At 45.2% G+C, this 23,995-nt stretch overlaps 1 protein-coding gene across 2 annotated transcripts in view; it reads left to right on the forward strand.

The window, feature by feature from the left end:
- The window catches only part of ME3 (malic enzyme 3), a 200,944-nt gene that overhangs the window by 139,100 nt on the left and 37,849 nt on the right, over positions 1 to 23,995 (forward strand). For both annotated transcript variants that reach the window (XM_050941335.1, XM_050941326.1), the window contains exon 6: positions 5,178 to 5,281. In XM_050941335.1, coding sequence (XP_050797292.1) covers positions 5,178 to 5,281 — 104 coding nt within the window. The remainder of the gene's footprint in view (positions 1 to 5,177; positions 5,282 to 23,995) is intronic.

Below are 23,995 nucleotides of genomic sequence, written 5' to 3' on the forward strand. Positions count from 1 at the left end.
AAATGAGATCATACAGTTACTTGCAGCAAAACTCAAACAGAAGATTGTGGCGGATCTGAAGTCAGCAAGATATTACTCTGTTATTCTGGACTGCACACCTGACATCAGCCATATGGAACAAATGACTGAATGGTGCATTTTGCGACAATAACAGAACCTAGTGAAAATGTCCCTGCAATGGTGACTGTCTGAGAGCATTTTCTAGAATTTATTGACATTGATGATACTACAGGAACTGGTATGACAAATGTGCTTCTTAAAAAGCTGGAAGCTACGGGAATTTTGATAGCTGACATGAGAGGTCAGAGCTACGATAATGGTGCCAATACGAGAGGAAAAAACATAGGAGTACAGACACAGATCCGAGAGTTAAACCCTCAAGCTTTTTTTGTCCCATCCAGTTCTCATTCATTGAACTTGGTGGTCAATGATGCGGCATCACCTTCCAGTGAGGCTGCTGATTTTTTTAATGTAATTCAAAGCATCTATGTATTTTTCTCTGCATCAACTCATCGATGGCAAATTTTGAAGCAACATCTGGGAATATCCTCTCTGACACTGAAACCACTGAGGCCACACAATGGGAAAGTTGAATGGAGGCGATATAGCCTATCAAACACCAAACTGGGAAGATAGATGATGCCATAGTTGCCATTATAGAGGATAATGCTATGAGAGGAACTGTTCATGGGAGAACAGTGGCAGAGGGAAATAGAATCACCAGAAACATACATAACTTCAGATTTCTGTGTGGCTTAGTGTTGTAGCATGACATACTGTTTGAAATAAATGTTGTAAGCAAGAGACTCCAAGGTATTGACCTTGATATATCTGGAGCAATGGAACAAGTGGACAAAGCAAACTCATACCTACAGTCTTATTGGTCAGATTAGGGATTTCAAAACGTTCTGAAGAGTGCACAGAAGTTGGCAGAGGAACTTCACACTGAAGCTATTTTCCCACCCATTCAAGAATACAAGAGTCACCAAAGAAGAAGACATTTTGATTACAGGGCATGGGATAATCCTATAAAAGACCCCAAACAACAATTCAAAGTTGAATTCTTAAACCAGGTGATAGATTGTGCAATACAGTCAGCTGAAGAACGTTTCATGCAGCTCAAGGGATACAGCAGTATATTTGGGATGTTGTATGATATTCCAAAACTCCTCACTATACCTGAAGAAGACTTACACCAGCAGGGCACTGGAGACAGTGTTGACTCATGATGACATGCGCACAATTGATGCGAATGATTTAGGTGATGAAATGAAAGCCCTTTCCAGATCCGTTTCAGCAGGATCAACTCCAAAGGCTGCCCTGGAATATATGTGCACAAATAAGATGACCACCCTCTTTCCAAATACTTTTGTTGCTCTGTGAATATTTCTAACACTTCCTGTAACAGTTGCCAGTGGAGAATGCAGCTTCTCCAAGCTGAAGTTAATAAAAACACATCTACGCTCCACAATGACACAGGAGAGGCTGGTCGGCTTTGCAACCATCTCAACAGAGCATGACCTGGCCCAGACAGTGGACCATCAGCAGGAAGCAATTCAAATCTTTGCAACCAAGAAAGCATGGAAAGCACCACTTTGATTATACAAAGAGATAAAAATGCCAGCGTTTACTGTGCAGACAAGAAAAGTTACATTTGCTGTTCAGATGTTTGAAAGTTAAGTGTTACTTAACATTTTGGAACAAGGCATTTTAAGTTGTTAGTTCTCCTTTATTGGGATAGGTAGCAGAGCAGTATGATGAGAGGAGTAGAACAGGAAGAAGGCAGAACTGAGACCTTTCAAAGTTTTGACCCAAGCGAGGGGGCATCGCAGCGTCATTTGAGCTCCCTGCCGCAGGTGCCAAAATGTTATGGGCTGGCCAGTTGCCAGATTGCACTCTTGCTTGTAGTATGAGGTCAGATAAACACTGGTTGTCCTAATGTTCCGCTGATGGGAAGCAAAGCTGGAGCTGGGCCAGCAGGAGCGAAAGGGTCAGCTCCATCTTTCAGCATGATAAGGTGAGTTAAAAGATTTCAGCCATTCAGATACAGACTGACTTTTCCTGTGAAAAGCGTAAGGAAACTGACACATCCCCAGGTGTGTTTGGAAGCGATTATATTTCAACAAATGAAGAGTCCTCACTGGGTGGTTTGGACTTAATTAATGGCAGTGTTTTGTCAGATTGCACACTTTACTGCACACGATAACCAAACAGGAGGATTCCATCTGTTCGCAGTTTTTTTGCCTTATGACTCTGGCTCAGAAGGGCTGAAATGCAACTTTTTATCGATGCCAGAAGAGACATCTGTGAAGATATGTTTTTAAAATAAATTCCTATGGATATTTGCTATAGCCAATGCTTGTCAAATATGCAATAAACTATTTTAAAATGTACTTGCTTCTCATTTGACCATAAGCCATCTGAATATATGATTCTCAGCTGGCACGGAAAAACCAGTAGGATAAAGCTTTCAAAGTTGAATGCCTAAAGGCACTCATCTCAATCCAAGCTTAGGCACCTTAATCAGCCATCTGATTTTTTCAGAGGTGCTCAGCACTCATGGGCTTCATTCGGAATTGTGGGTTCTCAACACCTCTTTAGATGTCAGGCCCAGTGTTTCAGGTTGGGCTACCTAAAAACTGAGGAAGCCAAATTAAAGGCCGTTATGGAAAATTCAGGTCTGAGTGACTTCCCCATGCCAGCAGCAGGAGGGGAGTAAGTGTCAAAATTGGAGTGTCTTGGATCCACAGGTCATGCTGTTCCTCTGCCTTTGTACAGTCTCTCTGGGAGCATACCCTGTTTAGAAATAAGCCCTGGGTCTCCATATTGGACAAGGCGAAGACCCCTGGCTCTGCTCTGGGTTCAATCACCCTGCACTGGCCACTGGGCCAGCAAGATTCTTTTTCCACCCTGCTCACACCTCAGAGTCAGTTGTTTGTCTCAAATTTCAGTCACATGGTTTGTACAGATACTTTCCCCTGCTCCCCTGGCTCAGGCAGGAGAGAGACTGGGGTCAGACAAGTAATTTACCCATCCTGATCCTTTGATCGGCCTTCATTAAAAGTCAATGGTCAGGTTGTTGATCTCCATTGTATCTCCAAGGTAGCTCCATACTCATGTTGACAGTTCTTGATAGACCATTCATAGGAACCCTTATGTGACTCTCACACAGTCACGTCATTACTTATCCCCTTTTCCAGGAAAGACATTTAACCCCTTCCTACCTAGGGGGTAACAATACAAAAGGGAAAGGGAAACTGAATCACAAATGCTTTTCATAAAAATAATGCAGATATTCCCCATGTTCTCCACATCGGGTTAGTACTCAAGCGTTCCTGGCTTTCAAGTCTGTACTCGAGCCACAAGACTATCCCACTCTCCTGAAAAAAATAATAAATTTAATTTTTAAATGACTTGCCTCTGTCTGTGTTTAGTGCATAATGATGCATTTAAAAGCACTTTCCTGCCTTCTTTCTGGTACTGTAGCTCACACAGATCAACCTTTTTCAAATTAATTTCAAGCAGATTTGTGGTGGTGGCCAGGCAAATTGGAGTGAGTGGCGTTGCAATCTGGCCCGCAGAGTCATGCACATTCAGGTTTGACCTGGCCAAACATAGTCAGGCGATGGCTCAGGTCTGCCTCCCAATGCCAGCTCCACAGCCTATGCTAATGCGCATCCAGGGCTGACGTGTGATTCTAGGTAAGGTAGCTGAGGTTTTGAATTTGGCATAAATGGGTGGTTTTTGTTATTTTTATGCAGGAGATAACATTATTAAATCAGAAGTTTCCCACATCTACTGAGATACTTGGTCAGTGTGTTACAGAATACTTCCATGTATTGCTTGGGCAACTCAGCCTGTGGTTTTCAGAACTTGGAATCACCCAGGTACCTCACTTTAGAGAACGAGTGACAGGCCATAAACCACTTAAAAATGTATTCAAGTGCTATATAGTAATGGAAATATATGTCTCCTCTTTAAAGAACCATGGCATAGAAGAACAGTCTTAATCAAAATCAATGGAAAACTCCTTTCATATTCCCTGCTAAAGGAAAAACAGCTGGGTTTCTGTGGCTCTGGAAACCGAGTTAGTTTTAGCATATCTGCCAACAGTTAAGGTTTGCAAAGCTACAGGACAATAGGCTTTGGTAGGATGCCCCCCTCTGATAGCCATGATTCGGTTCCTGAGTCCAAAGCGGAAGTGGGATCTCTTTCTGATGACTCACTGAGACCTTCAAAACATCCCGCTAGCTGGCCCATCTGTCTCCTGCTACAGCTATTTCTGTCATATTCTCCCAGATGTTATTTCTTTCCATGCTGAATCACCACTTTTGGAGGCAACTGTTTCTTATCAGCCATAGATAGGATGCAGGTCCCAGTTCAGCACCTGCTGGGTTGATTGGAAAAACAGTTTTTTGTAAGTCTTTGGAATGTATGGAGTTGTGTCCAATATCTGCAAAAGGCTTTGAGAAATAGAAATCTGAGTCTGAAGTTAGAAAATGACAGAAAAATCAAGGAGACTAGCAAACATACAGGTGAGGTTGAGGACTAAATGGTTCAGGAGACGAGTAAAGGGCTCTGCAATCAGATCACTGGTTCAAATCCAGCTCAGGTTAATAAAATATAAAACTTGTTAGCATCTGGTGGCTTAGATGAAATGGATTTATAGCCTCATTAGTTCCTAATGGAGAGGAGTCCATGTTGCAAAAATTATGACTGTCCCTAGTGAACCCCACATGAGCAGTCTCCAGTAAGAAACCAGGAACTGAATGAGCAATGGACACTGAACTATCTACAAGCTGGGCCTTGCAGGGCAAGAGTGAAACACTTCAGGAAGGTGGCATAAGGAAGCACTGTCACTGCATGAACTCTTCTCATCCTGTGGAGAGAGGACTCTCCTTCCCAGTGCTGTCCAGCAAGCACTCAGTTCCTATGATTGTATTTCCACAGTGAGACGCTGCTTGGTGTGGGTTTATTTACCATGAACTAAAGCTACATTTGGTGTTCAGGAAGGGATTTGTGTTTGCATCGTGCCCAGGAACTGGACAGCCGCCATGTTTTGTTGTTTATCAACAATGATTGAAGCTGACATAAATGTGAGACACATGTACATTTTGGATGTAAATCTCTGTCCCGCAGAGAAGCAGGTGCCATAAACAGAATGCTTTGTGTCCTAGGCTCTCCTGAATGATCCACTCTATATTGGACTGAAACACAAGCGGGTCCGTGGGAAACAATACGATGAACTGATTGATGAGTTTATGCAAGCAGTCACTAACAAGTAAGTGGGGCTTTGTGTGAGTCTCCTCTTAGCTGCTTCTATTTAAAAGATGTTAAAACACTCAAAGTAAACACTAGTTTAATTGATAGCTAAGCAAAGAAAATCCATTAATGCAAACCCCTTGGGTGGTCTGGAAATGACCCTAGGTGCTCGAACGCTCCATGTCAAAATTATTTATGTCTTTAGAGAGCTGAGTGGGGACTGACTATTTATAATCATTTCCTGTCCATGCATTAGGCTAGAGGTGTCAAATGGGCCCTGTGGGCTGTATCCAGTCTCCATGGTGCATTTACATGAGCTACATAGCAGATTCATGATCTCAGTGTCCCTTTTTTCATTTTGTTAAGTGTCTAGCTGTCATGGTTGTGAAGTAAACCTTCTAAAAATAAACAGGGTGTAATTCAATGTGGGGCTGTCTGCCTGAATCTGCAAGCAGCCTGTAAATGACTTACTCTGAGAATGTGAACTTCCCTGCCTGGCAGTAACCACATCAGTCTCAACCCTAAAGCCTGAAGACATATAAGCATCAACAATCATATTGCTTATTTTAGCAGTGGAACAGGGAAGGTGTTAGGAGTAAATTCTCTGGCTAAATAATGTGGAATTGGAAGGGAAAGAAGTATAGAGAAATGAAAAGAGAAGAGACACACTAACTGGAAAGAAAGATGGTCCAGTGATTAGTGTGCTAGCTCTGGGACTGGGGACCCAGGTTCAATTTCCTGTGAGGCCTTGGCCAAGCCACTTAGTCTGTCTGTGCCTCATCTCCCCTGTACAGTGTAGTGCCATGCATTAAACATGATGATGTGCTCCAATACCATGGTAGTAGAGGCCATATAAATATTAAAAATAGACAAATATGCAGGGAGCTAGAGAAGAGAAACTGGAAGGAGAAAGACAGAAATAGTGCAGGAGCCCACTGTGCGAGCCAGACTGCCACGACAAGGTACTTAATAACAAAGGCCGGGTCTACACTACGACTTTAGGTCAAATTTAGCAGCGTTACCTCAATTTAAGCCTGGACCTGTCCACACAACAAAGCCCTTTTTTCAACTTAAAGGGCTCTTTAAATTGATTTCTTTACTCCACCTCCAACAAGGGGATTAGCGCTGAAATCGGCCTTGCCAGGTCGAATTTGGGATAGTGTGGATGCAATTCGACGGTATTGGCCTCCGGGAGCTATCCCAGAGTGCTCCATTGTGACCGCACTGGACAGTCCTCTCAGCTCAGATGCAGTGGCCAGGTAGACAGGAAAAGGCCCACAAAGTTTTGAATTTCATTTCCTGTTTGGCCAGCGTGTTTGCAGAGCTCATGAGCGTGATGTGCACATTGCAGGGGCACATTGCCCAGCCCGTACTTTGTGAAAAGTCTATAACAATGTCCCTCTCGTCACCACGCTGCCGTCACCTCCTTGCCTGGTTTTACGCGAAACAGTTGTCTGCCATTGCTCTGATGGAGGGAGGGACAACTGATGACATGGCTTACAGGGAATTAAAATCAACAAAAGGGGTGGCTTCGCATCAAGGAGAAACACAAACAACTGTCACGCAGAATGGCCCCTTCAAGGATTGAACTCAAAACCCTGGGTTTAGCAGGCCGTTGATTTCACAAAACAAATCGGGTCAATTTCTTGTTTTGATCCATCTATCTTTTACATCTTAGGCTGGCAGTAGATGGTGCAATACGACTACAAGCCATCGTCATCTCCTGAGTGCTCAGCAGAAGATGTTGCATGACAATTGCTAGCCATCATCATCATCTCCTTGCTGCTCGCCAGAAGACGGTGCAGTATGAGTGCAAGCCATCGTCATCTCCTGGGTGCTTGGCAGAAGATGGGAATGACCTGGCTGAGTCATTCCCATGTCTGCTAAAGTGCCCCAACCGATCTCACCGAGGTCGGCTAAAAGAGCACCAAGGAATATGATGACGATGGCTACCAATTGTAACTCACCATCTGCTGCCAAAAGACATGAGCTGCTGCTGTGTAGCAATGCAGTCCCACGTCTGCCAGCACCCAGGAGATGTACAGTGACGGTGAGCTGAACGGGCTCCATGCTTGCCGTGGTATGGCGTCCGCTCAGGTAACCCAGGAAAAAAAGCACGAAACGATTATCTGCCATTGCTTTCACGGAGGGAGGGAAGGAGGAAAGGAGAGAGAAGGGGGCCTAATAACATGTACCCAGAACCACCCATGACATTGTTTTTGCCCCATCAGGCATTGGGATCTCAACCCAGAATCTCAATGGGCAGCCGAGACTTCAGGAACTGTGGTATAGCTACCCACAACTACCCACAGTGCAATGCTCTGGAAGTCAACGCTAGCTTCAGTACTGTGGACGCAGTCCGCTGACTTAATGCACTTAGAGCATTTTATGTGGGGACACACACAATCGACTGTATAAAAACGATTTCTAAAAACCGACTTATATACATTCGACCTAATTTCATAGTGTAGATATACCCAAAGTGACTCTGTGTTGTTTGTACTGTGGAATGTTGCTGCTGATGCTGCAGCGTTGTTACTGCTGCCAGTGTTGCTGTTCTTGGAACTCTGGTGTCAGCTGCTCTAGCAGACAGTGCAGCATGTTCAGTCAGCAGATCTCTATATTATTCATAAGACCACAGGCTTGGTACAGTGGTGAAGGTGTCCGACCGGGTTTATTGTCAACCAAGCAAGGTGCTAGCGCCCCAGAGGAGCTACCGGTACACTAACACACCTACGCCTGCAGCAACGCTCAGTCAGCGCATCAGGATGCTGCTGCGCCCTAGGCTGGCACAAAGTTGCTCCTCTGATGACTTCTCCTTTTATACAAACGAGTTACGTATTTCACTCCAGACATCATTAGGGTTTGTTTACGCTATGAAATTAGGTCAAATTTATAGAAGTCGATTTTTTAGGAAGCGATTTTATACAGTCGATTGTGTGTGTCCCCACTAAGCGCATTAAGTCGGCAGAGGGCATCCACAGTACTGTGGCTAGCATCGACTTTCGGAGCTTTGCACTGTGGGTAGGTATCCCACAGTTCCCACAGTCTCCGCCACTCGTTGGAATTCTGGATTAAGCTCTCATTGCCTGATAGGGCAAAAACATTGTCATGGGTGGTTTTGGGTACATGTCGTCAGTCGCCCCTCCTTCTGTGAAAGCAGTGGCAGATAATAGTTTTGCGCCTTTTTTCGTGTGAATGCCATACTGCTTTCAGCAGACAGTGCAATAGGACTGCTTACCATCATCATTGAATGACTACTTCCACTGCAACTCTGCTCTCCTGGTGCCACGAATCCACCTCACAGGTCCGACCGTCATCATCCACCTCTTCTACTGCAACTCTACTCTCCTGCTCTTGTCTCACCATACCACGGCAAGTGTGCAGCCCACTCAGCTCCGCTAACGGACACCGCCGCTGTTGTGTCCGGTGCTGCTGGCAGCAGACGGTGCAATAGGTCTGCAAAACTGGTCTCCCAACCACCACTTCCACTGCCACTCTGCTCTCCTGCTCTTGTTTCGATCGATAGCGAATTTCTCCATGTTGGCTGTCATGGGCTCCCACTTCCACTGCAACTCTGCTCTCCTGCTGTCCTGCAGACGCCATACCACGGCAAGCATGGAGTCCGCTCAGATCACCACAGCAGTTATGAGCATTGTAAACACCTGCCACATTATCCTGCAGTATGTTCGACCCAGAACTTGCAAAAGCAGGCGAGGAGGCGACGGCAGCGCTGTGATGAAAGTGATGAGGACGTGGACACAGATTTCTCTCAAAGTATGGGTCCTGGCAATTTGGACATCCTGGTGGCAATGGGGCAGGCTCATGCCGTGGAATGCCAATTCTGGGCCCAGGAAACAAGCACAGACTGGTGGGACTGCATAGGTTGCAGGTCTGGGATGATTTCCAGTGGCTGTGAAACTTTCGCAGGCATAAGGGCTATTTCATGGAACTTTGTGACTTACTTTCCCCTGCCCTGAAGCGCAAGAATACCATGATGAGAGCAGCCCTCACAGTTCACAAGCAAGTTGTGATAGCCCTCTGGAAGCTTGCAACGCCAGACAGCTACCAGTGAGTCGGGAATCAATTTGGAGTGAGAAAATCTACTGTGGGAGCTGCTGTGACTCAAGTAGCCAATGCAATCGCTGAGCTGCTGCTATCAAGGGTAGAGTGGTGGAGGAGGGAAGGACAAGGCCTCATTGCTCTTCAAACCTTATTGAATGCTGGTCTCTGTTGCTTGGGCTGTCCTCTGGGATGGAGTGGTTGGGTGTCTGGAACCCCACCACATTATTGGGCATCTGGGTGAGGAGGCTATGGAACTTGGGGAGGAGGGTGGGCAGTTACACAGGGTCTGTGCTCCTGCTGCCTTTCCTGCAGCTCAACCATACGCCGAAGCATATCAGTTTGATTCTCTACTAGCCTCAGCATTGCATCCTGCCTCCTCTCATCATGCTGCCACCACCTCTCCTCTTGCTCGTGCCTTCTGTCTTCACGTTCATTTTCTGCTTTCCTGGACTCTGCCATTGTTTGCCTCCATGCATTCTGCTGAGCTCTTTCAGTGCAGGAGGACTGCATGAGAACATTTCATCACGAGTGCATTTTTTTCGCCTTCTTATCTGCGCTAGCCTCTGGGACGGAGATGACAGGGGGAGCATTGAAACATTTACAGCTGTGGGAGCGAAAAAAGGGAGAATATTCTTTAAAAAGACACATTTTAGAGAACAATGGGTGGACTCTTTCACGGTGAACCAAGCTCTTAACATTACATAGCACATGTGCTTTCATTACAAAGTCGCATTTTGCCTCTTATATTGAGGGCCTGCCGGTTTTCGGAGGGGCTGCAGTTTTTGGGGTAATGTGGAACACCAACTCAACTAACCCCCACCCAGCAAACACACACACAATTCTCTGGGATGATCGCTTCACCTCTCCCCCCACCACGTGGCTGACAGCATGGATGATTTCTTTTCAGCCACGGGCACACAGCTCAGCAGGAACGGCCACCTCTGAATGTCCCCGTAATAAAATTCCCCTATTTCAACCAGGTGACCATGAATTATATCACTCTCCTGAGGATGACACAGAGATAAAGAATAAATGTTGCTTGACTGCATTCCAGTAGCTGTACTGGCCGCGAATGCATCCCAAGTCTTCAGGGCAAATTAATCATTAAACATGTTTGCTTTTAAACCATGTATTATATTTACAAAGGTACACTCAAATATTTTGGCATTTCATCTTTTGGAACGGAGTTCTGATAGCACAATTCATCTCCCCATACAGCGATCAGATCCAGTATCTCCCATTCAGTCCATGCTGGAGCTCTTTTGCAATTCTGGGACTCCATGGTCACCTCTCCTGATGAGCTCTGCATGGTCACCTGTGCTGATCAGCTTGCCATGCTGGCCAAACAGGAAATGAAATTCAAAAGTTTGCAGGGCTATTCCTGTTTACCTGGCCAGTGCATCTGAGTTGAGAGTGCTGTCCAGAGCAGTCACAACGGAGCACTCTGGGATAGCTCCCGGAGGCCAATACCATATAATTGTGTCCACACTACCCCAAATTCAACACGGCAATGTTGATTTCAGCACTAATCCCCACGTCAGGGAGGAGTACAGAAACTGATTTTAAGAGTCCTTTAAATCAACAAAAATGTCTTTGTCATGTGGATGGGTGCTGGGTTAAATTGGTCTAACACTGCTAAATTCAACCTAAACTCGTAGTGTAGACCAGGACTTAGTTACCCTCCTTATCCTTGTACCTGCTGGTCTGAACAAAACATCCTCATCCATTATCTTGTCATGCCAGCCTGATCTGACAAGAGGTCAGCATGTTCTTGTTCCATCTCACTGGAATGCGTTTACCAAGTTACTTGAGAGATCTGTGTGGTTTTGTACCATCCTCTCCAGTCAGGAATGTGCTTACTTGGTGTTAGCTAATAGTCTAGTTGGCAGCCAGTATCAAGTGGAGTGCCCCAAGAGTTGGTCCTGGGGCTGGTTTTTTTCACTATCTTCACTAATGATCTGGAGGATGGCATGGATTGCAAGTTTGCAGATGACACTAAACTGGGAGGAGTGGTAGATATGTTGGAGGGTAGGGATAGGATACAGAGGGACCTAGACAAATTAGAGGATTGGGCCAAAAGAAATCTGAAGAGGTTCAACAAGGACAAGTGCAGAGTCTGCACTTAGGATGGAAGAATCCCATGCACTGCTACAGACTAAGGACCGAATAGCTAGGCAGCAGTTCTGCAGAAAAGGACCTACAGGTCACAGTGCACGAGAAGCTGGATATGAGTCAACAGTCAGTCAACAGTGTTGCCAAGATGGCTAATGGGATTTTGGGCTGTAAAGTAGGAGCATTGCCAGCAGATTGAGGGATGTGATCATTCTCCTCTATTCAGCATTGGTGAGGCCTCACCTGGAGTACTGTGTCCAGTTTGGGGCCCCACACTATGAGAAGGATGTGGAAAAATGTGAAAAAAGTCCAGCAAAGGGCAACAAAAACTATTAGGAGGCTAGAACACATGATTTATGAAGAGAGGCTGAGGGAGCTGGGATTATTTAATCTGCAGAAGAGAAGAATTTAGGGGGGGGGGTTGATAGCTGCTTTCAACTACCTGAAAGGGGGTTCCAAAGAGGATGGATCTAGACTGTTCTCAGTGGTACCAGACAGAACAAGGAGTAATGGTCTCAAGTTACAGTGGGGGAGGTTTAGGTTGGATATTAGGAAAAACTTTTTCACTAGGGGGGTAGTGAAGCACTGGAAGGGGTTACCTAGGGAGGTGGTGGAATCTCCTTCCTTAGAGGTTTTTAAGGTCAGGCTTGACAAATCCCTGGCTGGGATGATTTAGGTGGTGATTGGTCCTGCTTTGAGCAGGGAGTTGGACTAGATGACCTCCTGAGGTCCCTTCCAAACCTGTTATTCTATGATTCTATGAATACCTAGTGTGGTGGTATTTTGCCAAGGCCAGACCTACTCTGGTCCAGAGCCTTTGATTCACACTGTTAGTTATGCCTAATGCTCCAGCAAGGCCTACACTATATACAGGCCATATTCTCCCCTTATCTTAATCTTCATGCAAACCTTCCATTGACATCAGTGGGAGATCCACTGTGAAGTGAGGGAGTATGGGTTTCTCTGTTTATACCTCAACTCATGGACCATCATTCAAATGAGTTTGATACATAGGCATGAAGCCCAGTCCTATGGCTCTCACTTTTTTCCCATTGTAATCACTGGGACTGCTCACGACAGTAAGGACTGCAGCACTGGACCCTAAACCTATAGATATGGGCCCGAACTTGCACACCAGACCAAAAACACCTCTGCAGTTCAGGTCCTGATTGGAGCTTTACACGTGGCACTCCAAAGTCTCCTACCTGCTTACCCTGAGCTTTGGGGAATTTGGATTCAGATTTTGCAGATTGGGCTGATCTCTGCTGGACTGTCATCCTTCCAGTAGGTTCAAGGTCAGTCACGACCACCTCTCCTTTCTTTCTGGCTAGTTGGGAGGGAGGGGATGGCCATCCTGAATAGTATTCTGTTGTAACACAGGGTTATGGTATGGAAAAAGCTGAGAACCATTGCTCATGGCTATTGATTACGTGCTTTTCAGTGCATTCTTGTGCCCAGGTGGGGACAGTGAAAGTACAGGACAATCCCCTCGACTCACTGAAAGGGATATTGGAAGGAAGAGAGAGAAAACTCTATTTAAAACTGACTGGAAAAGCCCTAACCTCTTGAGCATCATTTTCTGCATCTGCTAAAGTAACAGATGATGTTAATCAGGGACTGCAGAGTGCTGCAGTGCACTCCTACTCACCTGATTTATGAGGTGCTTCATGTTTGCTTGTCTTCCCTCCACACTGTTGTTGTTTCAGTTCTTTGCATTTAAAGGCACCACGTCAGTTACATGAATTAGGTTTCCCTCTGTCTCAGCAGGCTGTTTCTGCGTGCACTGCTGTGCAGTGTAGGCTTATGTCTCTCATAAGGGAGGTTTGGAGGGTTCTACGGGCAACACCTACCAAAAAAAAATGACCAGTGCCCTTCCCCCATGCCCAGGTGAGTGGGGAGGAACAATAAGGAGGGACTGGTCAGTGCCTTCAGCAGCTGTAGGTCTTGGAGGAGCCGACTGCTTTAGAGACAGTGTCTGTGCAACCCTCAGTTTTTGTGACTGGCCCTTAGTCCAGTGGAATTGGGTACTAGATTGAGAGAAATGGGGTGAAATCCTGGCCTCATCGAGTCAATGGGAGTTTTGTTGTTTACTTCAGTGGAGCCAGGACTTCACCCCAGGTTCCCATTCCCAGTTCTGCTACTGACTCAATGCGTGATGTTAGGCATTCTGGGCTGCAGATTCCCCATCTGCAACGTGGGCTAATAATTATTACACGGCTTTATAAGCCCCTGAGATCTGTGGATAAAAAATACTCTATCTAGTGATAAACGTTATCACTTCAGCGAGAGGTGCACTATAAATGCTTAAAGGAGAACCTTAAAAGAGAGTGGGAAAATTTGAGCTTATGCCTTTTTTGTTCTTTATAATGGACAAAGGCCTGATTATCTTTTTTTAAAAAGTTGGCTCTTTTGTGGCTTGTGTTGACATTAGGAATTCATGTCTTGCCTAAAATGGAAGACTCTGGCAGTAGAGAAACACACCTGTGGAATCACAAGAGACTGAAAGCAATTGAGAGGTGAAGGGAATTGTAGTCTGATTGTTGCAGTTGGTATTTTGTTGGCACGCTCTCTTATTTGAACTCCAGCCTCTAATGAACGCAGTGGGGAAAGGATGTCTCCTAAGGTTTCCTCTTCTCCTCTGGCCACAACAGGACCAGGGAGAGAGAATTCAGAGCTCAGCAGGGTCCTGCGACAACAGCTTGAGGCACTTGGTTTCTATCGTGATGAGTGGTATAAGGACCTAGATAATGGCTCCCTCCCATCACTAGTCTGGCTCTGGGCTTTGTTTGTGATATCTATGGCAGAGATTGCTGAACATGCAGGATATGAACCCTGCCACCACTGCAGTATGTATTTTGGGAACAGCGCAAAACAGATAGGCAGCTAGCCAGCCCTGGCCTGCTACCTGACCCATTGGAATGTGCTCCTGGGCAGCATGCCTCTTGTGTGCTCGCTGTTGGAAAAAGACTGCCTATTGTTTCCCTATGGCAGGGTTAGATGGGCTAATCCCGGAGGAGAATGCGGAGGGGACTCAGCCATGGAACTCAGCAGAATGACTTGCCGAGGCAGTGTGGTCTAGTGATTGAAGCAAGGTGCTTGGGTCAAGAGCCTTGGCTTCTGTTCTCAACTCTGCTAGCAGATGCAGGACAAATCGCTTAGACAGCCTGAGACCCAGAGAGGTTATCTCCAGATTGGTTTACCTACTTTGCAGATGTATTGGGAGGGCAAATCCATTCATGTACATGCGGTGCCTTAAGATCTGGGTGCAAGGTACTATAGAATTGTATTATTACTACTTCTTCTAGTGCTCATTTTAATAGTTATTCTTTATTGCAAAGACCCTGGTGTTGGGAAAGGTGGTAACTCTAGGCTGAACTGGATTCAGCAGGCTTGAATGGATTCAGCAGGCATTCATTTGGTCTTGAATTACCACCTGAACAGTTACCCTGAACTTCCAGCCAGGTCATGAGATGAATCAGAAAATGGCATGAAAGTGCTGTCATATTGTAGCTAACCTCGGTGGTATTTGTGAAGCAACCTTTGAATTTGAAAAGCTCTGATCCCTGAAATTCGGACTCTGGGCTCTGACTTTTGTTATTCATAAGAATAGCACTTCTCAGAATCATCCGAGAATCATCTGAGAATAAACCCACAGTCTGAAGGGAGAGCTTGTCTGATTATTTTGGGGGGATCTTTTGGTCCCTAATGATTAATTAACCAGGTTAATTTGGTTCATACTGAGAGGTTTTGCAAGAACAATTCTTGAATTTGCCAAAATGGAGACATGCTAGTCATGTAAAAAGTTTAATCTGGTTTATGGGTCCTTTAAATTCTCATGTAAGTCAGTGGTCAGCTCATTTCCCGGAGCACTTCCTGTCCCAGCTAGTAACTACTGCTTTAGCGGCATGTGTGAAGGAAGTGGAATGTGTCAGAACACAGGAAGGAGAATAGCGTGAAGATTCATTGTTCTAATGTATGAAAAAAATCAAACAGAAGCTATTCCAACTTCTATGGCTGGAGGCATCTCCACTCAGAGGCAAAGGCTCAAGGCTTCATAATAGCCACCGAATAATGGATGGGTATAGCAGTAGCTCCACAGTTAGCACTAATGTATTTGCCAATAAAATGAGACCTATGGGCATTTTTAGACCAAATTATTAATGAAGACCCTTCTTAAAATAGCTGGAAGAAAGATCTGCAATTTCCCAGTGTCTAAATCTCCATTCATTACTGTTTCACCTAGAAAGCAAGAAAGGACTTCCTATTAAGTGACAAATTCTTGTATTTGCAGCTCTCATTATCCCCAGTGGAAGCCAGAATTTGGCCCACTGAGCTCAGGCCATTGATTTTAGGACTAAGCAGCCTTGCAAAATGCTACTTGCTCACAGCAGGTAACTGGGGTTGGGAGTTTTCTGTGATGGGCATGTAACATATGCATATCTACATTATCTTCAGTTGCCGGAGCAAAAGGAGAGTGGGTAGATTTCGCATCTGGACTGGTAAATTTTCAAGGCTGGAATAAAAACTCACTTGCTTCATCCAGGGATCCTATCAGAAGGAATATCCCATAATCTCCATATATCAGAGAAAACTGTGCTTGAAATCTAAAAACCTGAGTGGGATGCCTATGTGCCAGGGTATATTTTCTTTGTGATGTGGAGAGTTAGATGCCCTTGCAGTGCAATAAGACTCAGTCTATACAATAATAAGATGCTTTATTGGCAAACTCCCTTAAAAAAAAAACCTAACCAAGATCTGGGACTGAGCTGTGGAGTTTTTAAAAGATTGTCAATTTTTTTCCTCCTCCCTTTCTCCTGAATTCCTTCTTTCTTACTCCACTTCCACCTCCCATCATCTCTTCCGTAGTCCCATTGTAAAGTAACAGTGTTACCATGATTCCAAATGGCCAGAAGTGCTGATGGATGGGCCATCCCAAAACGAACAGCCTCCCTTGTGAAAGCCAGGCTCGCTCACTCGCTGACAGATGTTGAGCAAACGAAGTATAGACCCTGGGAGAGGCATTTCCACACTCCAGCAGATTGTCACTGAAGCCTCATTAAGCTGTCATAACTTCTCTCCCTTTTCCTTTCCCATCGCAACTGATTACCAAGGTAATTGTGAAAACAGAAGCTGTCTCTTTTATGAGCCTGTTCCATTTGACAGGGTGCAGGAGACAATCAGAGACCGAGTGTTGGGGAATTAGAACGGAAAGAGAGGGAAAGTAGCTCTAAGTAGTTCTTTTCAGTTTGGTTTGAACGAGATTTGTTTTCCCCTGAGCTCCGCCCAATAGTTTACCCACGTACAGAGCTAAAGACAAGGTCCCAAGTGCTCTGCAGGAAGCTGGGCATATTTTCTGCAACAAGTTTCTCTGGTTTCAGCAGCTCTCTAATGCATCAGACTGGGAATCCAGTGGCCACTTTTATGCTGCTAAATAATTAGTACAGTATCCACTGTGTTATTTATTTGGCCTTTACATTTAATATAGTTTATTGACCTGAAAATATCAACGTGATGCTCAGCCAGAGCTATAAATGGATCCTGCTTTGTGAACCCAGCCCCATTTTGGGGTTAGTAATAACGCCTCAAATCAAGGCCAGATTGGCTTAGTTTCAGTTTTTGATGTGCAGGTTTCACAGAGAGCTAGCTGCATATCTCCCATCTCTACCTCCATGGAGCTCGGGGCTTGAATTTCCTCTATGTCCACCTTGAATTGGAGTGAAGTGGCTTTAAATATGCACAGAGCAGCCCTTTTGAAACTACCAAGCTGCAGCACGGCTCTCAAAACAGACAACAAGACAGATCAGCCATGGAATCCTAAATGAGAATGCCCCTGTGGTCCTTCCAGTGACCTTCTTTGAGTGACCCCGTGATGAAGTGAAAGAGCTGAACTCCTCACATGACCACAATGACTTGCTTTTGAGCAGGGTCCGATACTGAGTGTGGGAGAGCTGTACTGATACTGTACTCTTGACTCCGCTAGCATGACTTCCTGTTACTGATTAAGGACTGAACTTCAACCACTGCTGCTATGCTGTCCCTCTGGTAATGGGCGTTCACACTTTGTACATGACCTTGACTGATTTGGAATGCAACGGTTTTATCCTTCACTGGAGCTTTCTGGCTTGTGCATTTACAGCTAGACCTGATTTACTGTAGCTTTTCTAGGTAAAAGATATGTCTGGAGGGAGGGCAGGTGGCTTTGCTGCCCTTGGAGTTTTCTGCCATGAGGCAGGGTTAGTTTGTGCCCAGGACTCCGTGCTAGCACTATTGCATCCCCTGGCCACTCCCAATCCCCAGAACATGCTGTACCCCATTTTAGCTGCACTATCCCTTTCAGACCCTCATTGGTAACCCTATCTTACCCCTCAGCAGATTTTATGCATCTAGGGCCCAGCCCCTGGATTCACATTGACGTGGACCCAGTCTGACTCTTGCTCAGTATTAGAATGGAATATATATTCTGGAATAAGTGAAGGCAAACTGCAATTAGAGCACAATGAGCTGCGTCTCACAGACAGAGGCAGACTACTGGGCTCGTGATGCAGTTCCTGGGTTCTTCTGGAGGAGCGGTTGGGCACCAAAACTTCCAGGCACAGAGCTGCATCCAGGAGTCCCTGTGAGTGTGGCTTACCCAACAGTCCATAACCCAGACCTATGGTGAGAAGACAGATTTACAGGTACGAACAAATTTGCCCACTGTTACCAAATGTCTGTAAAGCCCTTGTCACGGCTATCAATGCTGGATAAATAATGCCATCAGGGCAGTTGATGTAAAACTCTGCCTTGTGTGCGGGTTTCTGTGCTATAAAAACCATAGCACCCGCTTTAATTTTAATATTGCAGGCTGTTTTCTACTCTGTCCGTTCTTAAGGGAAGTCTCTTAGCTAGACAGTGCTATAAAAATTAAAGGGACTTTTTTCTTTAAACCCCGATGTGTTTCTGATGTAAATGGGCAAACAAACATTCCAACCTCTCTTGACAAATAATAGCACCATCACCTGTCCCCCGTACTGTCCAGGCTGTCAGCTCTCTCCCTGCAGCCCACATGGTTTCCTCCACTTGTCCCTAAGTAAAGCTATGAGAACAATGGAAAAACCAAACTTGGGGGAGGGTCCCAGAGTCCAGGCACTGGCCCGAGCCCAAACACCTTCACCGCAATTAAACATCCCTGCAGGCTGAACCCTGCAAGCCCGAGTCAGCTGGCACAGGGCAGCCACAGGCATTTAATTGCAATGTAGCTGTACCCTTGTATGCCTTAGCCAAATCGTAGTGTGAGGCCCTGCTCAGGCAAGAGCTCCAGCTGCCCTTGAACTACCAGCCAAAGGGCTACTGGTCCAGTTGCAGGTGGGGAGGGAGCTAGTGGATCCACAACAGCAAAGCTTGGCCTAGACTGTGAACCCTTGTAAAAGGCCTGGGCATGAAAATCTTTTTCCCCATCCCCGCAAACTCTCTACCTGATCCATTCTGCTGGTGCCTGCTCTTTTGGAGCTTCTGGCTGCTGCTCTGTTTCCAGCTTGCACAAGGTCTTTTTTTCTGATCCCTGTACTCTTGCCTCAGGGGATGGACAACTCTTCAGCTGGACTCCCCTGAGCAGGGATCCCAGACTTGCCAGGTACCGGGGGGAAGTGACTTGCCTTTTTCTCTCTTAGAACATACCAGCTGGACCCAGCCCTTCCTCTACCCACAGCACCTTCTGTCATTCCTGTGATATAGCCTGGCAGGCCACCACAATGCTGCCAGAGCCTGGTGGGTGGCTCCCCTTCATAAGCAAGGGAGATGAAGACTCTCGGGCTGCTGCCTTTATCTTCTGCAGTGGATTTTGTTGATCTGGTACCTGGCAAAGTGCTGAGTTGCAGCTTTGAGTGGGGAAATCCTGTTCATCTCTTCTTCAGTGGCCAACTTATAGCCAAGTGCCTGTAGCCCAGGAATCTTTGTGGATTTTCAGCCTACATGCCGATCGCTTGTCAGGCACAGACAAGACTGTTGGTTGAGAGGTGGCCTTCCCATTATGAAACTGGCAAGTATATGATGAGGAATGTCAAGGGCAAGGGAGAAAAGACCTCTCTTTTGCCTGGCTTTATATAAGGCCAAAGGTGGGGACTCAATGTGTAAAGCAGTTCTCTTCCATAATGGGCTTGCAGAGCTTTCATGAAGTGTTATATTCAAGGAGGAATTGGAAACCACCTCTGTAGGAATCTTGCTACCAAGGAACTTGAGTAACATTTTTTTCCTGCCTCTGGGGAAATAGTTTATGCTTTCTGCTCACAGTGAATAGAAATGACTTGTCAACCTTGAGCAGCAAATGCATCACACAGAGCCCATGGACTTGGTCCTTCAAAGTTTGACTTACATTATCCAGTCAGGTGCTTTTCAGAGCATTGCCTCATGGAATTTTTTCCCCATGATCTCATGACCTATAATGAGGCTGGAAGAAGTTGATGAGATACGTGCACATGTGGATAAAAGAACCAGGTTGCATGGTCAAATTGTTTAGGAAATTACAAAGAAAGTTGTCTACTGGAGGAACTGAAAGCAACTTCATCAGCAAAACATCTGCCTGCTGCTTCAGGGATTCACACATCTTCTTGTGAGTACATTCCAAGAGAGACGTGCATCCCTATCTGCAGAGAGTGCATTCATAAAGATCTTGTTTCTGCAGCCTTCTTGTTAGCTTTGTCCAAAGCATCAGTGCAGCTTTGTTGATCACAATGGTGGAAAATAACAAAAGAGATGAAACACGAATCCTTACAGAGGCCCACCTAATATCTCTCTCTTGAGAAGCAGAACAACTTCCTAAAGTTGTTGGGGGGTTAATTGTTAAAACAGACTTGCACTGTTGCCTTTGCTTAGAAAAACATGAAACTATGGCACAGGAGCCAGATCTTTATACCCTTCCTCATGCTGAATAGCGGCTCACTCAACATGTCCATGGATGCAGAAATTACTAGCTGAGCTTCTTTGGCCAGTGTCATGCAAGAGGTCAGATTAGATTATCATAATGGTCCCTTCTGCCCTCAAAACCTATTATTTCAGTGGGGATAAGTGTGAAAGAAGATATACTGCCTAAAGTGAGTAATGGAACCAGAACTTGGACCATAGTTAGTTATTTATGTAGGGCCAGTAAAGACCATGACACAGTCCCTACCTCAAAGGGCTTGCAATTTAATTTTACACATGATGCTATGTGTAAGAGTAAGGAGTGAGGAAGGACAAGGATAACAACAATAAGGTTAGTCGCTTGCAGACTTGTGCTTTCTATTGTAGAAATGGCAGAACAAACTCCAGGAATAGTGCTGAGAGTCTATGATCCTTTGGTCAAATGCAGATGCATGAGTGATAATATTATCTAGCTTTAATTGTGGCCTATCTAAAACCAGACAGATTGAATAGGTTAAAAAGCGTCCTGTTCCTAGGTCTCAGTGCCATTTTTGGAGCAATGGCAGAAAAACACAGCCTCACTGAACACCAGCTTCAGAGCTTTGAGGAGTGATGGAGAATAGAAATGGATGGATGAATCGAGCTCAGCAATGCAATAGCGACAGAACCAAGCAAACGCATTCTCTGCATTCAGATCCCTTTTAGAGATTTGCTTCTTCCGTGATTCCCACAAGAAGTGAACCAACACACACACACCCCCCCAAACACACACACGTTATCCTCCCAGCACTTCACCCTCTTGACACCTATCATTTTGGCACATTTTCTTTCAGGCTGGAGGTTCGTACATAACCTCCTCTGAAGCCACCATCATGTAATTCTGTGGACTAGTGTGAGGTCCTCTTAGATTCTGTGCGTGAACACCCAATTAGTTAAGGTGGAAAAAAACATGCTAGAAGTTTTGATCCAATCCGGTTGCTTGCAGACCTGGCCATAGTGATCCACACATTTGTAACCTCTAGGCTGGACTATTGAAATCCTCTTTATCTAGGAAAAGTAGCAAGAGAACCCCATGATCTCAGGAAGCTACAGCTTGTTCAGAAAGGCGTAGCACCTTCCAATACAATCACCAGGAACCTATCATCCTGATACACCACTCTGCTCTGGATCCGCATTGAAAACAGAGTCGAGATCAAGGTCACTGTCCTGATACTCCTGTTGGTAAATTGTATAGTCACTTGCTTGACTACACTTTGGTTAATTATGAAATATATTCGAGAGACCAAATAACCCATATCAGTCAGGTTTATTGCTCAAAGTAAATAGTGGCATAGTACGGGAAGAAAGGCTCAGTACAATACAATCTCGAACACTGTTGTTAAATTCACCTTACACAAAAGGTGTGCTCCCTTCCTTGTCATTGTTTTTGATACTAACATTCCAGGCACTAGTCCATGAAAGTACCTCCCTAACTTGTACTAAGACGTAGAATGTAGAATGGATCTTGATTTTGACATGTTTCCTATCTGCTTATGCCATATGCTGAATTGCACTATTGCAAGGGATTGTGGGATGTAGCTTAGCATGAGTGAACAGAACTCTGGGAAAAACATAACCCCATTCAGCTCTTATAACTGCCAGGCGTTTGTATAATATGGTATATATTAACCTAACATAGATGGGCATGGTATCAGTCTTGGTTACCGGAGAGACAGTCTCATCTGCTGCAAGCAGGACCTCCTGCAACAGCTGCATTCCACCAGAACAATGGTTCACTCAACCAATAGGAGGAGGCTTGTGACCACGGGAGACAGGAGCTGGACCAGGAACATGGAACTCGGTGCCAGAACAGATAAGAGTCACCACTGGACCTTGCCACACTTGCAGCCAAATACAAAACCTGCCTCTTTGCCCAGGCTTTAGCGCCCTCAATCTCACTGATTCATAAAAAACAAAAACAAATAATAAGCCTGCTTCTTGATGGCACTGGGGGGAGAAAGAGAAAGACCTCATTCTCTTCAGTGTTTGCAATGAGGTCTGTATAAGTATTCAAGGGATGAATGGATGGATAGCAGGGGACTTGGCATGTATGATCTGCTTTAGGCTTTAGTCTTACTGATGGCAAAGTTTGTAGAGTGCTTCTCACCAAAATCTCTAGCTGGTGAGCACAGAATTAAGAATTCATTAGGATTTAGTCCTTAGTAGCCTCTGCTCCTGCCATCTATGAGTTTGCTGCTTAAACTTGGAATTGTTTTAAGCCACATGCCATTCCCGTAGTCCATGGGCTCCTGCTGTGATGAGAAAGCTTCTTCAAACAACTGGGGTTTGCAGCACGCTCTGGAAATAGACAGGCTTGGGCTCATTCGATGAGTGCTCAGCTCACTTCTACCTCCCAATCTCTTACATGACCGTGCTTTGGGATTGCCAGCACTTAATCAAACTTGCCCAGTGGTCTGTACAGCTCTGGTCTGTACAGGTGTTTCTTGTAGCTAGGTGAAGATCTAAAACCAATGTTCAGAAATGCTCAGACACTTATTTTCTGCATCTGATTTGTACTCAAGTTGGGAATTCACAGAACTTTGCCCACCCACACAGCCTAGATGTTTTGCACATGTGCAAAAGTTCATACAGAGCCCTTAGCATGGACTTTTAAAATGTGCAGCTGAAACAAGCCTCATCGATTTGCAGTCAGTATAATTGCTCAGTTCTCATGCACTTAACCAGTGTTCCAGCTGCAACTTCAAAACAGCCCATTTTTAAAAAATATTTTTAAATGAAAATTTTGTTTAATATTAGTGTTTATAACCCCTCCTTTTTTCTTTTTTTGTTTTTTTTGTTACTTATACGTACATTTCTGTCCTAAAGTCTCTGAATTCCTTTAAGTCTGTCTTCTGCTCTTTGGAAGGAGGGCTGAGAAATGCAAAAACAGTCTCCCAAAATTTAACTTTTAACAGCCAGCAAAGATGAAAATTACTCATGCAAACTGGAAAGGCACCTTTACATAAAGAGAGTTACAAGAGCAGATAGTTCCAATAAATACACACTGCACTGTGCCCTGGAGGAACGGGAATATATTGGAGTCCAAAACTAGAAGGTCAAGCAATAAAGCTGCATTTTACTGGAGGGTGGGAGGAGGGAAATAATCTGCCGAGCATATCCTTTGGATGGAGGTAGGCAATTTGGATGTTGGCATCCATCTGTTCAAGCTTTCCCAGCCAGGTTAAACCAAAATCCCACATAATATATACTACAGCTTTGCTTTACAATAAAGGTAGTTAAACTCTGGGTGGTTAACTCCTCAGGCACTGAACATTTTCCTAGGGTTTCAGATGGACTTCAGAAGAGCATGATCTGGCAGAGCATGCCAGAGAAGAGTAGGTAGGGAGAGATTCCTGGAAGGAGCCTGTCCTAACTCACCTTGCCTTTCCCTTGCTGGAAAACACTCAGGCCTAATGTGACTCTGTGTTGCTGGTTCCCAACCTTTCCACAGACTGGGAGCCATAACTGGGGAGGTGAGCGTCCGGAATGGCCGTATGTAAGCTGGTAACATGCCAGCTGGACCGACCTGAGGACTCTTTTCTAACTAGAAGCTGCTGCAGGTGCTTGCTCCCTGCTGTTCTTGATTGTTGTCATAAACTTAAGAGTGCTGAAATATAATAGAGCAGATCCTCAAAATCCT

This window comes from Gopherus flavomarginatus, chromosome 1 (assembly GCF_025201925.1).
Source record: "Gopherus flavomarginatus isolate rGopFla2 chromosome 1, rGopFla2.mat.asm, whole genome shotgun sequence".
NCBI lineage: Eukaryota > Metazoa > Chordata > Testudines > Testudinidae > Gopherus > Gopherus flavomarginatus.